Raw genomic sequence first — 15,761 nt, 5'->3', positions numbered from 1 at the left:
CATGCTTTTATATTCTAGTCCTCTTGAAATGAATTCTAATATCCTCATCACTAACTCAACCTGCAAGTTAACCTTTAAGGAACCTGCATGAGGACTCCAATGTTCCTTTGCACCCCTGATTTTTGAATTTTCTCCCCATTTAGAAAGCAGTCCACACCTTTATTCCTTCAGCTGAAATGCATGACCATGCACTTCCCAACACTTTGTTCCATCTGCCACTTCTTGGCCCATTCCCCCTTCTGTCTAAGTCCTTCTGCAGACACCTTGTCTCCTCAACACTCACTGGCCCTCAACCTATCATCATATTGTCCGCAAACCTGGCCACAAAGCCATCAATACTTTCATAAAAATCATTTACGTATATTGTGAAAATGACCAGCCCCTGTGGAACACCACTAGTTACCGGCAGCCAGTCAGAAAAGGCTCCTTTATCCCCACTCTGTGCCTTCTGCCAGTCAAGCAATTTTCTCAGAATCAGAATTAGGTTCAATATTATCGGCATATGTCGTGAAGTTTGTTAACTTTGCAGCAGCAGTACAATACAATACATGAAAAATAGAGAAAATAACAATTATAGTAAGTGTGTGTGTGTGTGTGTGTGTGTGTGTGTGTGTGTGTGTGTGTGTGTGTGTGTAGAGAGTAAGGGAATAGGCAGCCAGTGCATGTGTGCTGCCCTATAATGTCCTTTCTTCTACCTCCCTCCCTTCTTAAAGTGTGGAGTGATATTTGTAATTTTCCAGTCCTCCAGAACTATTCTAGAATCTAGTGATTATTGAAAGATCATTACTAATGCCTCCACAATCTTTTCAGCCACCCCTTTCAGAACCCTGGTGTGTAGTCCTTCTGGTCCAAGTGACTTACATACCTTCAGATCTTTCAGATTCCTAAGCACCTTCTCCTTAGTAATAACAAACACACACTTCTTGACATTCTTGCATTTCTAACATTCTGTTGGTGTCTTCCAAAGCAAAGACCTACACGAAATACTTATAAAATTCCTCCGCCATTTCCATGTCCCCCATTACTACCTCTCCAGTATCATTTCCAGGGATCTGATATACACTCTTGTCTCCCTCTCACTCTTTATATATCTGAAAATACACTTTTTGTATCCTCTTTTATATTAATGACTAGCTTCATATTTAATCTTTTTTCTTTTTATGGCTTTTTAGTTGCCTTCTGTTGGTTTTAAAAGTTTCCCAATCCTTTATCTACCCACTTAGTTTTGGAATGTTATATGACTTCTCTTTTGATCTTATGCTGTCTTTGATTTCCCTTGTCAACCACGGTTGCTTCATCCTCCCTTTAGAATACTACTTCATCTTTAAAATGTATCTTCCCTGTGCCTTCTGAACTTCTCCCAGAAACACCAGCCATCGCTGTTCTGCTGTCATCCCTGCTTGTGTTCCCTTCCAATTAACTTTCGCCAGCTCCTCTCTCATGCCTCTGTAATTCCCATTATTCCACTGTAATTCTGATGCTGTCACGGTCCGGTCCATTGACTCCTCATTCCAGTTATTTCCTTTTCCCCGTGTTCTGTTGGGCGCCTTGCTTAAGGCACCTGATCTTCATTTTGAACCGGCAGCATAAAAGGCTCCAGGTTACAGCTACTCAGTGCTGGACCGTCGTCAGGAGTTTGTCACCGGTAACCAGGCACCGGAAGCTAGTCTTCTCAGCAAGGCGGCTATGCTCGTCTCAGGGCCGCCGAGATGGCCGCTTAGTGAATTCAGTTGTTTTCGCGTCCAGCTGAGTTGCTGGCCATTTTGCCGCTACTCCAAGTAAGGTACGAATTCTGTTGTTTTCTTGGCCGGCTGAGACTGGGTCGAGTCGAGAGCCTGACATCCGCAGTTCCTGGGTCGAGTTGAGAGCTTGTCATCTGCAGTTCCTGGATCGAGTTTAGAGCCCGCTGTCCCAGTCTTTTCAGCTGAGTAGGCCCACTGTTTGCCGCTACTCCGAGTTGGGTGGTCTGTCTCGTCGTTGTCCAAATCCTTCAAGTCCAGGCTCCTGGTCCATGTCCAAGTCCAGGTTCATGGTCTGTGTCCAAGTCCAGGCTCCAAGCCGTGTTCCAGTTCCAGGCTTCGTGTTCCAATTCTAGGCTCCGAGTCAAGCTCCAAGTCCAGATTGAATCCCAGTTAAGTTCCAAGTCCGAGTCAAGATCCAAGTTCCGAGTCCGAGTCAAGTCCGAGTCCAGGTCAGGTCCGAGTCCAGGTCAAGTCCAGGCTTTACCGATTGGTTATCCAACATTTATGTCCTTGTTGACATTTTGTCCTCGCTCCCTGGCCTTCCTAGTAACTATCAATAAACACTGTTCTGTGTATACTACCTCTGTGTCTGTGTCTTGCACTTGGGTTTGCCCCCAACACCTCCTTGTAACAGACACATCCTATTTCAAACTGCAGGGTGAATTCTATCATATTATGATCACTGCCTACCACGGAGTCCTCTACCTTAAGCTCGCTCATCAAATCTGAGTCACTGCACAACACCCAATCCAGAATACCTGATGTCCGAGTGGGCTCAACTACAAGGTGCTCTAGAAAACCATTTCATAGGTATTTTACAAATTTCCTCAGTTGGGATCCAGCATCAGTCTGTCGGCATGTTGAAATCCCCCATGATTATCGCAACATTGCCCTTTTTACATGCCAATGTTGCTGTAGAAAACATGGAAAAGCAGAAAAGCAGCATCAATCATCAAAGAACTTCAATTCTTTTCTCGTTGCTGCCATCAGGTAGAAGATACAGGTGCCTCAGGACTCACACCACCAGGTTCAAGAACAGTTACTACTCCTCAACCATCATGCTCTTGAACAAAAGGCGATAACTATGCTTATTTAAGGTCTCTGTCAGCTTGTTATTTCATGCCTGTTATTTATTGCTATTTGTTTATTATCTGCATTTTCATAGTTTGTTTACAGTTAGCAGTTCCTGATGTTCACAGTTTAGTTTAGCTACTGTTCTATAGATTTACTAAGTACACCTGCAGAAAAAGAATCTCATGGTTGTATGTGGTGACAAGTATGTACTCTGATAATAAATTTTACTTTGCATTTTATATCTCCTGTTGTGATTTGTAGCTCACATCCTGGCTACTATTTGGAAGCCTGTATAAAAAGACTCCCATAAGGGTCTTTTTAACCTTGCAGTTTCTTAACTCTGCTACAAGGTGTCTACATCTTTCAATCCTACAGCATGTCACCTCTTTCTAAGGAATTGATTTCAATTTTACCAACAGAGCCACCCCATCCCCTCTGCCTACTTGCCTGTCCCTTCAATACATGTGTATCCTTGGACATTAAGCTCCCAACTGTAATTTTCTTTCAGCTATGACTCAGATGCCCTCAACATCATACCTGCCAATCTGTAACTGTGCTACAAGTTCACTTACCTTATTCCATATATTGCTTGAATTCAAGTATAACACCTCCAGTCCTGCATTCATCATCCTGTTTGATCTTGGTCCCGGGTTATACTTTAACTTATCGCACTGACTGCAATTATGCACTATCATTTGCCTGTCCTTGCTCAATCTCACTACACGCTGTATCTAGTTGTATGTCAAATCCTCATCCTCAGCCTGATCATTTCAATTTCCACTCCCCTGCCTAATTAGTTTAAACCCTCCCCAGATGTTCTAGCTAACTTGTCCACAAGGATATTGGTCCCAGTTGGTTTCAGGTGTAACTAGCCCTTTCTGTACAGGTCATACCTTCCCCAGAGGAGATCCCAATGATCCAGAAATCTGAAACCCTTCCCCCACCCCAATTCTTCAACCATGTATTCATTTGCCAAATCCTCCTACACTTATCTTCACTGGCGTGCGGCACAGGCAGCAAACTGGAGATTACTATCCTGAAGGTCCTGCTTTTTTGCTTTCTGCCCAACTCCCTATATTTTCTCTTCAGGACTTCCTCCCTTTCCCTACCTATGTTTTTGGTACCAATATATACCACAACTTCCAGCTGTGCCCCCTCTCCCTTTAGAATGTCGGGGACCGAATCCGAGACATGCCTGAGCCTGGCACCTGGGAGGCAACATACCACCCAGGTGTCTTTTTTACCCCCAAAGAATCTGCTGCCAGCTCCTCTGACTATGGAATCCTCTATCACTAATTCACTTCTCATGTCCCCACTTACCGACTCAGTGCAAGAGACCTGCTTGCTGCGGCTTCCCCCAGTAGGTTGCCTCTCCAACAGTATCCAAAGTGTTTTTTTATTATGGAGGGGAACAGCCACAGGGCTACTCTGCACTGGCTGCCTATTCCCTTACTCTCTCCTGAAAGTCACCCAGCTACCTGCCGACTGCAACTTAGGGGTAAATACCTCCCTGCAGCTCCTATCTATTACCTCCAAAGGTCATCCAGCTGCAGCTGCATTTGACAGTGAAGTGCCTCGTCTTACATGAAATGAAATCAGCAAAGACTGTTCTGGGCAGCCCACAAGTGTCGCCATGCTTCCAGTGCCAACATAGCAAGGGCGGCACGGTAACATGGCAGTTACCGCAATCCCTTTACGGCGCCAGCAATCACTGATCGCGGTTTGATTCCCACCGCTGACTGTAGGGAGTGTGTTCGTTCTCCCAGCGACTGCATGGGTTTCCTCCAGGTGCTCCGGTTTCCTCCCACAATCCAAAGACTGACAGATGAGGTTAAGGTTAGTGAGTTGCAGGCATGCTACCTCGGGGCTGGCGGTGACAATTGCGGGCTGCCCCCAGCACATCTTCAAACTGTGATGATCATTGCGTTTCAATGTTTCGATGTTCTTATGACAAATAAATAAAACAAGTGGAATTCAAATTAGGTCAAGTGTGTGGAAACATATTTGAGCAACACAAACAAAGTGAGAGAGTCTCAATAAATATAGGACAATCAACAGTGTAGGACAGCAGATCTTGGAGATCATGGTCACAAATGTGATGGGCCAGGGAGGTAAGATAGTTACAATTGCACTCAGTATGGAACATAACAGAAGGGGGTAGAAGGAGAGAGCTTGACTACACCAGTTGCAACATTACCTTGAAGGATGGTGCCTTGTGCAGTATACATCACCAGACGATGACAGTGTGAAATTCTCACAAATATAGAAGTGACTTTTGCCGAACAGCAGAACACTTTCCATCAGCAAATGGTCTTCAGCAACAATGAGGGAGAATTTCAAGTCAATCTGTGAAAGAATGCCATGTTAATGTGGGACAAAGTTGGAAACAGACTTATTCCTGTCCTCAACTCTAAACGGTCAACAAATATGGACATAGAGAAAAGGAGGAAATGATCAGCTGTCATGAACTCTGCAATCAAATATGATGCAGTTTGTAGGATCAATGGATTCAGGCTAAACCTGGTATTCAGGGCCTCTGGAATCAAACATAGCCAATGGTCACATCACTGGCATCTGGCTGAGGAGAGGATTTAGGATCTTCAGAGTTACACTGAATCCAGTATTCAAGGCCCCTGGAATCAGCAAAGCCCAGAACTTTGGATGAATGGAATCAGGCACAAACTCCAGCATGGATGGTCCCAAGCTCGGCTAGGAAAGGAGGAGGGTTGGGCATGGGGGCTAGAAAACCCATCCTGTAAAAACCCAGAGCTACAGAAACATTGACAGAAGCTCCAACGATCTCATCCCTGGGAGAGGAAGGATACACCACAAAGATAGGCTACACCCTCAAAAGCACAAACACGAGAAAATCTGCAAATTCAAAGCAACACACGTAAAATGCTGGAGGAACTCAGCAGATCAGGCAGCATCTGTGGAAATGAGTACACAATCGAGATTTCGGGCTGAGACCTTTCATCTGATGACGGGCCTCGGCCCAAAACGCCAACTGTTTTCTCTTTTCCATTAATGCTACCTGACCTGCTGATTTCCACCAGCATCTTGTGTGTGCTACATTGGGAAGCCTTGAAAGACTGGCCCAGAACAGAGGACTGTGACGATCTGCTGTTGGCAGCCTATGTCCCAGGGGTGATAGGCTTAAGAAGAAGATGATGGAATCAGACACAATCCAGCATTCAGAGTCAATGTACATTGAAATCAGAAAAAGCTCAGAATTCAGGGACACTGGAATCAAACAGCTGATTATTTGGCAGCACTGGAATCACAGCAGTATTACTAAAACAAGGATCACTAAAATCGGCTGTAGGACTGGCCATTTACCTCAAAATGGAGATTAACTGACCTCTGTGCATTTGAGGAATCAATAAATATGGTGAGAAATGGTGTTGTGGTAAGAGATCAGCCATGTTCTTGTTGAATCCAAGCTCAAAGGGCATACTGCCAACCTCTACCCCTATTTTGTATATTCTCAGAATAAACCCTACCTCCTGGAACCAACTTTGTTCCTTGAAAGAAACTATGCTCTCCAAAACCAGAGCAGCACACATAAAATGCTGGAGGAGGTCAGCAGCTCGGGCAGCATCAATGGAAATGAACAGACAGTCAACATTTCAAGCCAAGACCCTTCATCAGGACTGGAAAGGAAGGGGGTAGGGAAGACGACAAAATGAAAAGGTGGGGGGAGGGGAAAGAAGACAAACTAGAAGGCAATGGGTGAAGCCAGGTGGGTGGGAAAGATAAAGGGCTGGAGGAGAAAGAATCTGATAGGGGAGGAGGCAGGACCATGGAAGAAAGGGAAGAAGGATTGCTACGGTGGGGGTGGGGGGGGGGTGATAGGCAGGTGAGGAGAAGAGGTAAGAGGCCAGGGTGTGGAATGGAAGAAGAGGGAAGGGGGAGGTGAAAAAAGTTACTGAGAGGAGAAATTGATGTTCATGCCGTCAGGCTGGAGACCACCTAGACGGAATATGAGGTGTTGCTCCTCCTGAAACACTCTCTTTCTGAAACTTACTGTCTAAAACTATTTCCCCACCTCAAAACCAACACCACTTCTGAAAATTAATCCTTCCATGATATTAATCCCATTCCTCACAATTAAACCTTCTCTTGTACTAATCCAAATCCCTGATACCCAACCTCTCTCCAAATTAACCCCTTCCTTCATACTAGGCCCCCCCCTCCACAATACAGAGGCTCCTTCCCCACAATTATACCACTTCCCAGTGGTAAAAACTCACCCTCTGTGAAAGTAACCTTCTCCATGAAATTTACCCCAGATATGAAAACCCCCCTCAAGGGATGAAGTCCAATATTCAATATTAGAGACAGATTGCTGTTCATCTGGGAGATACTGTCAACAGCAACTGTTAAGGCATCCTTTAGTCTTGCGAGACTATGGATCTGCACCTGGAAAGTCTTCACTTTCTTCGCAGGCCTGGGCAAGGTTGTATGGAAGACCGGCAGATGCCCATGCTGCAAGTCTCCCCTCTCCACGACACCGATGTTGTCCAAGGGAAGGGCAAGGGCCAATACAGTTTGGCACCAGTGTCGTTGCAGAGCAATGTGTGGTTAAGTGCCTTGCACGCCGCCTCGGCCGGGGCTCAAACTCACGACTTTCAGATCGCTAGTCAAATGCCTTAACCACTTAGCCACGTGCCCAAACAGCAACTACATTGTAATTGTGGGATAGGGAACTGGAGATTCAACTTTGTTTTAATAGGTTTCAGTAAATTAAGTTACAGAAGGATCAACATTCACATCAAAAACACAAAAGATTCAGCAAACAAGAGAAAATCTGCAGGTGCTGGAAATTCAGGCAACACACACAAAATGCTGGAAGAACTCAGCAAGCCAGGCAGCGTCTATGGAAAAGAGTACAACCGACGTTTCGGGCCGAGACCTTTCATCAGAACTGGAAAAATAAATGAGGAAGTCAGAGCAAGAAGGTGGGGGAGGGGAGGAAGAAGTACAAGGTGCGAGGTGACAGGCGAAACCGGGGAGAGGAGCTGCAGGTGGACAAGGGAGTCACCTAGGGAGTGATTCCTGCAGAAAGCAGAAAGTGGAGGGCAGGGGGGTAGGGAAAGATGAGCTTGGTAATGGGATCCCATTGGAGATGGCAGAGTTACAGAGAATTATGTGCTATAATGCTTTTATTTCATCATGTTTTATCTATCTGCAAAACAGGCCATTCTGCCAACTGGTCTGTGCTGTTCATCTGTGCCCTCTTCTCTAACGATGACAACCTTTTGTTCCTGCCTTCTCCTCCTGAAATATGTGGAGTTTGGAGGGAACTTTCCAGAGTAGAGGTGCTGGAGGCCACAGGACACTACACCTTAAAGCACCACACTCCCCACTGCCAAATCCACACCAACACCACTAAATATTTATTGGGGGGGGGGAATCTTCTTTCAGCACGATAATTTCTACAATAGTTTTTCCTTTTGCCTTGTTTATAGCTTAAGCCCTTGTGCTGGCAAAGTGTGACGAAAGCCACAAATGCCCTGGCAGCTGTGGGAGAGCAGCGGTGGAGTTTTTGAAATGCCCTCTGGGTGTAATCAGTATATTCTCCTCACAAGGCAACTTAAACTTAAAACCTTCATAAATCTCTGAAACTTAAATAAACTATTCTGTGTTGAATCAATTTGGCTTCAGGAACAATCCTAATAATATGATGCATCAACTTCCAACAGTCGAAATTATACCCATACCTTCTCTTTCTCATCCAGACCCTCGAGAATGGCTTGTCGCTCCACACACTGCTCAAAGAACTCCTCGGACTGGATACTTTCAGCAAGAGCAGGGAAGAAGGTTAACTGCGTGCAATCAACGCTCTCTTCATCGATGTTGATCTCCCCTGCTGGAACCAGCATTAACACTGACTCTGCTATTTTCTGATAAATTCCATTAGACCATCACATATATGAGCAGAACTAGGCCATTCAAAGTTCAAAGTAAATTTATTATCAAGCTACCTATGTGTCTATATACTCTTCAAAGAGTCACTTTCCTGCAGGCAGTCACAGTAGAGCAAAGAAATACAATAGCACCAATGAAAAAAGACTGACAACCAATGTGTAAAAGAGGACAAGATGCAGAGGCTAAAAAAATCTAACAATCATAATAAATAAGTAATGAATAATATTGAGAACATGAGTTGTAGAGTGCTTGAAAGTGAGTCCATAGCTTATGGAATCATTTCAGAGTTGAGGTGAGTGAACTTATCCACACTCGTGCGAGAGCCTGTGTGGTTAAAGGGTAATAATTGTTCCAGAACCTGGTGGTGTGTGACCGAAGGCTCCTGTATCTCCTTCCTGATGGCAGCAGTGAGAAGAGAACGTGGACTAGATGGTGGTGCTTTTTGATAATAGATGCTGCTTTTGATCCATTGAGTCTATTCCTTTATTCAGTCAAGGGTGATTTTTTTCAGCTCCATTCTCTCACCTTATATGACCCCACTGTTGTGGGCTGTATCAAAGGTGGTGATGAATCAGCATTCAGGAGGGAGATTTAATAACAACAACCTCTCACTCAATGTCAATAAGACCAAGGAACTGATTGTAGGCTTCAGGAGAGGGAAACCAAAGGGTCATGAACCAGTAATCTCTTTCTCTTCACTATTTACACCTCGGACTTCAACTACTGCACAGAGTCTTGTCATCTTCAGAAGTTCTCTGATGACTCTGCCATAGTTGGATGCATCAGCAAGGGAGATGAGGCTGAGTACAGGGCTACGGTAGGAAACTTTGTCACATGGTGTGAGCAGAATTATCTGCAGTTTAATGTGAAAAAGACTAAGGAGCTGGTGGTAGACTTGAGGAGGGCTAAGGTACCAGTGACCCCTGTTTCCATCCAGGGGGTCAGTGTGGACATGGTGGAGGATTACAAGTACCTGGGGATACGAATTGACAGTAAACTGGACTGGTTAAAGAACACTGAGGCTGTCTACAAGAAGGGTCAGAGCCGTCTCTATTTCCTGAGGAGACTGAGCTCCTTTAACATCTGTCAGACAATGCTGAGGATGTTCTACGAGTCTGTGGTGGCCAGTGCGATTATGTTTGCTGTTGTGTGCTGGGGCAGCAGGCTGAGGGTAGCAGACACCAACAGAATCAACAAACTCATTCGTAAGGCCAGTGATGTTGTGGGGATGGAACTGGACTCTCTGGCGGTGGTGCCTGAAAAGAGGATGCTGTCCAAGTTGCATGCCATCTTGGACAATGTCTCCCATCCACTACATAATGTACTGGTTGGGCACAGGAGTACATTCAGCCAGAGACTCATTCCACCGAGATGCAACACAGAGCGTCATAGTAAGTCATTCCTGCCTGTGGCCATCAAACTTTACAACTCCTCCCTTGGAGGGTCAGACACCCTGAGCCGATAGGCTGGTCCTGGACTTATTTCATAATTTACTGGCATAACTTACATATTACTATTTAACTATTTATGTTCTATTGCTATTTATTATTTATGGTGCAACTGTAATGAAAACCAATTTCCCCCGGGACCAATAAAGTATGACTATGACTAATCATCGGAGGATCAGAAGTAGAGAGAGTCTGTAACATTAAATTCCAGTGTCATTATATCAGAATACCTGTCCTGGACATATCATATAAATATAATTGCGAAGAAAGCACAACAGCACCTCTACTTCCTCCGGAGTCTGGGGAGGTTTGGCATGTCATTGAAAATCTTTATAGACAAACATGGCAAATTTTTATAGATGTGTGGTGGAAAGTGTGCTGACTGGCTGCATTACAGTCTGGTACGGGAACACCAATGCCTTTGAGTGGAAAATACTACAAAAGGTAGTGGATTTGGCCCAGTACATCACGGGTAAAACCCACCAACCATTGAGTACATCCACATGAAACATTGCTGTAGAAAAGCAGCATCCATCATCAGAGATCCTCACCACCCAGGCCATGCTCTTTTCTCACTGCTGCCATCAGGTAGAAGGTACAGGAGCCTCAGGACTCACACCACCAGGATCAGGAACAGTTACTACCACTCAGCCACCAGGCTCTTGAACAAAAGAGGATAGCTACATTCATTTAAGGAGTCTGTTATACTGTTATTTCACACTCGTTTCTTATTGCTATTTATTTATATCTGCATTTCACACAGTTTGTTTACATTTAACAGTTCCTGATGTTTACAATTTACAGTTACTGTAAATCTATAGATTTACTAAGTATAAAGGAAAGTTACGTCGCCTCCGGAATTTCTCCGCCTAGCGGACAATTTCCCTCCACGCTGAACCACGTATGAGGCAGCTACACTGCCTCCTGCCGGGTGAGTTTCCAAAGAGATCACCAGCTCGTAACCCAGTACGGATGGAAAGTGTGCAGGGAGCCAGCTGGATTCGAACTCGGGACCTTTCGTCCCGAAGTCCGACGCTGATGCCACTACGCCACCAGCTGGGTCTTACTAAGTATACCGCAGAAAAAGAATTTCACATTTGCATGGGATGACATGTATGTACTCTGATAATAAATATTACTTCGAACTTTTTGAACTTTGAACCTTCACCCTGTAACCCTTAACCCCCCCTTACCAATCAAGAACCTATCAATCTCTGCCTTTAATACACCCAGTGACAGCCTCCACAGCTGTCAGTGGCAGATGGAGTTCAACCCGGAGAAGTGTGAGGTGGTACACTTTGGAAGGACAAACTCCAAGGCAGAGTACAAAGTAAATGGCAGGATACTTGGTAGTGTGGAGGAGGAGAGGGATCTCGGGGTACATGTCCACAGATCCCTGAAAGTTGCCTCACAGGTGGATAGGGTAGTTAAGAAAGCTTATGGGGTGTTGGCTTTCATAAGTCGAGGGATAGAGTTTAAGAGTCGCGATGTAATAATGCAGCTCTATAAAACTCTGGTTAGGCCACACTTGGAGTACTGTGTCCAGTTCTGGTCACCTCACTATAGGAAGGATGTGGAAGCATTGGAAAGGGTACAGAGGAGACTTAGCAGGATGCTGCCTGGTTTAGAGAGTATGCATTATGATCAGAGATTAAGGGAGCTAGGGCTTTACTCTTTGGAGAGAAGGAGGATGAGAGGAGACATGATAGAGGTGTACAAGATAATAAGAGGAATAGATAGAGTGGATAGCCAGCGCCTCTTCCCCAGGGCACCACTGCTCAATACAAGAGGACATGGCTTTAAGGTAAGGGGTGGGAAGTTCAAGGGGGATATTAGAGGAAGGTTTTTTACTCAGAGAGTGGTTGGTGCGTGGAATGCACTGCCTGAGTCAGTGGTGGAGGCAGATACACTAGTGAAGTTTAAGAGACTACTAGACAGATATATGGAGGAATCTGTGGGGGGTTATATGGGAGGCAGGGTTTGAGGGTCAGCATAACATTGTGGTCCGAAGGGCCTGTACTGTGCCGTACTATTCTATGTTCTATGTTCAATGAGTTATACAGATTCACCACACTCTGGTTGCTGAACCAGCATAGATAACCTCATACACCTCAACACTGAACTGATTCCACACCCACAGAGTCCCTTTGCAGTCACTTTCTTCCCAATATTATTTATTTACTATTTATTTATTTTTTTTTTGTATTTGCACAGTTTTGTCTTCATTTGCACCTTGATTGCTTGTCAGTCTTGCTTAAGTGTGCTTCATTGATTGTATTATATTTCTTTGTTCTACCATGAATGCCCCAAGTAAATGAATCTTAGGGTAGTATGTGATGAGATATATGTGTTTTGATAATAAATTTACTTTGAAATTTGACTGACTTTCACCTCAGTTCCAAAGGGACATCCTCTTTTTCTGAGTTTATGGCCTCAGATCCTAGCATCTCTGAGCACAAAGTCAAAGTCGACTTTATTGTCAGATGCACAAGCACATGTGTGCACAGATGCAATGAAAAACGTACCTGCAGCAGCATCACAGGCACCTTGGCATTTGTTTGTCTTTGTTAATGTACAGCTTTTTAGTCAATTCTATTGTGTTCCTTTATGCAAGGAAATTAATCTCAAGGCAGTATATGGTAACATATATGTACTTTCATGATAAATTTACTTTGAACTTTGAGGAGGTGTACATGGAAAAAGCAGAATTACTATCAGAAGTGATCAAACTGCATCTCACAGGTGGAATATCCGTATCAGTTAGTTTATTTAATACTGACTTATATTTTTCTGCTTAGTAGAATTTTTTTTGTTATCACAAAATTTTTTTTCAATCTTTAAGATAATTTTTTGAGGCATTGTAAGTGTTGTTACTTCAATGTACTCATGTTATTTTTCCTGTATAATATAACAATAAAAAGATTTGAAAAAAATACTGACTTATATGATGTGAAATGTGTTGTTTATGCAGCAACTGTGCAGTGCAAAGACATAAATAATAAAAAAAAATTTCAAAAAATGGAACAACAAATATTCATGATGACTAGCTTTTTGGTTGGCTGCCAGTGACTAGTGGTGCTCCACACGGGTCTGTGTGAGGACCGCTTCTTTTTACGTTATATGTGAATGAGTTGGATGATGGAATTGATGGTTTTGCGGCCAAGTTAGCGGATGATACAAAGACAGGTGGAGGGACAGGTACTTTTGAGGAAGAAAGAGGCTGCAGAAGGACTTTTATCTAAGAAAGCATGTATTGACTTTGCAGAGGGCTCAAAGGAGGTTTATAAAAATTACACCGGGATTGAAAGGTTTGTCATATGAGTATTATTTGATGTCTTTGGGCCTCTACTCACTGGAATTCAAAAGAATGAAGGAGGAATTTCATTGAAACCTTCAAATGTTGAAAGGCATTCATACAGTGGATGTGGAAAGGATGTTTCCTATGGCAGGGTAGTCTAACACCACAGGACACAGCCTCAGGATAGAGATCCACCTTTTAGAACAGAGATGAGCATGAATTTCTTTAGCCAGAGGGTGGTGAATCTGTGGAATTTGTTGCCACAGGTGGCTGTGCAGCCTAAGACATTGATATATTGAAGGCAGAGGTTGGTAGATTATTGAATAGTCAGGGCATGAAGTGATATTGAAATACAATGTTGGAAAGTGTATGGTTATGCACTTTGGCAGAAGAAATAAACGGGCAGACTATTATTTAAATGGAGAGAGAATTCAAAGTTCTGAGATGCAACGGGACTTGGGAGTCCTTGTACAGGATTCCCTTAAAGTTAACCTCCAGGTTGAGTCGGTAGTGAAGAAGGCGAATGCAATGTTGGCATTCATTTCTAGAGGAATAGAGTATAGGAGCAGGGATGTGATGTTGAGGCTCTATAAGGCGCTGGTGAGACCTCAGTTGGAGTACTGTGAGCAGTTTTGGTCTCCTTATTTAAGAAAGGATGTGCTGACGTTGGAAAGGGTACAGAGAAGATTCACTAGAATGATTGCGGGAATGAGAGGGTTAACATATGAGGTATGTTTGTCTGCTCTTGGACTGTATTCCTTGGAGTTTAGAAGAATAAGGGGAGACCTCATAGAAACATTTCGAATGTTGAGAGGCATGGACAGAGTGGATGTGGCAAAGTTGTTTCCCATGATTGGGGAGTCTAGTATGAGAGGGCATGACTTAAGGATTGAAGGGCAACCATTCCAAACAGAGATGCGAAGAAATTTTTTTAGCCAGAGGGTGGTGAATCTATGGAATTTGTTGCCACAGGCAGCAGTGGAGGCCAAGTCATTGGGTATACTTAAGGAAGAGATTGACAGGTATCTGAGTAGGCAGGGCATCAAAGGTTATGGTGAGAAGGTGAGGGACTGGGACTAAATGGGAGAATGGATCAGCTCATGATAAAATGACGGAGCAGACTCGATGGGCCGAATGGCCGACTTCTGCTCCTTTGTCTTATGGTCTTATGGTCTTATATGGGGAGAAGGCCGCAGAATGGGGCTGAGAGGCAAAATGGATCAGTCATGATGAAATAGCACAACAGACTTGATGGGCCAAATCACCTAATTCTGCTCCTATACCTTATGGTTTTATAAGAGCAAAAGAGCATAAGACACAGAAGCAGAATTAGGCCATCCAGCCCATCGAGTTTGCTCCACCATTCCATCATGGCTAATCCATCATGGCAGGATAGATTAGAGAGCTCGTCTAGGAAGGCTATTTGGGTGGAATTGAGGAATGGGAAAGGTGTAGTAACACTTATAGGGGTATGTTATAGATCACCTAATGTGGAGCGAGAATTAGAGGAGCAAATTTGTTAGGAGATAGCAGATATTTGTAGCAAGCACAAGGTTGTGATTGTGGGAGATCTTAATTTTCCACACATAGACTGGGAAGCCCATACTGTGTTAGGGAATGAGATAGGTCAGGTGACGGAGGAGTGTGTTGGGGAGCACTTTGGGTCCGGTGATCACAATGCCATTAGTTTCAATGAAATTATGGAAAAGGATAGGTCTGGACCCAGAGTTGAGATTTTTGATTGGAGAAAGGCTAACTTTGAGGAGATGCGAAAGGATTTAGAAGGAGTGGATTGGGACAATTTGTTTTATAGGAAGGATGTAATAGAGAAATGGAGGTCATTTAAAGGTGAAATTCTGAGGGTACAAAATCTCTGAGCTCCTGTTAGGATGAAAGGAAAGGTTAAAAGTTTGAGAAAGCCATGTTTTTCAAGGGATATTGGAAACTTGGTTCTGAAAAAGAGAGAGATCTACAATAAATATAGGCAGCATGGAGTAAATGAGGTGCTCAAGGAATATAAAGAATGTAAAAAGAATCTTAAGAAAGAAATTAGAAAAGCTAAAAGAAGATACGAGGTTGCTTTGGCAAGTAAGGTGAAAATAAATCCAAAGGATTTCTACAGTTATATTAATAGCAAAAGGATAGTGAGGGATAAAATTAGAGAATCAGAGTGGACAGCTATGTGTGGAACCAGAAGAGATGGGGGAAGCTTTTGAGCAATTTCTTTTCTTCGGTATTCACTAAGGAGAAGGATATTGAATTGTGTAA

General features: G+C 43.8%; 1 protein-coding gene across 5 annotated transcripts in view; it reads right to left on the bottom strand.

Moving 5' to 3' along the window:
- Positions 1-15,761, bottom strand: part of wdfy4 (WDFY family member 4) — a 358,785-nt gene that overhangs the window by 96,198 nt on the left and 246,826 nt on the right. For 4 of the 5 annotated variants that reach the window (XM_072282880.1, XM_072282881.1, XM_072282885.1 and 1 more), the window contains 2 exons: positions 8,540-8,688; positions 5,014-5,162 (listed from right to left, as the gene is read on the bottom strand). In XM_072282880.1, coding sequence (XP_072138981.1) covers positions 5,014-5,162; positions 8,540-8,688 — 298 coding nt within the window. The remainder of the gene's footprint in view (positions 1-5,013; positions 5,163-8,539; positions 8,689-15,761) is intronic. The other variant, XM_072282882.1, reaches the window with a different exon arrangement.

The sequence above is a fragment of the Mobula birostris genome, chromosome 18 (genome assembly GCF_030028105.1).
Source record: "Mobula birostris isolate sMobBir1 chromosome 18, sMobBir1.hap1, whole genome shotgun sequence".
NCBI lineage: Eukaryota > Metazoa > Chordata > Chondrichthyes > Myliobatiformes > Myliobatidae > Mobula > Mobula birostris.
This window is presented reverse-complemented; position numbering and strand designations above follow the sequence as displayed.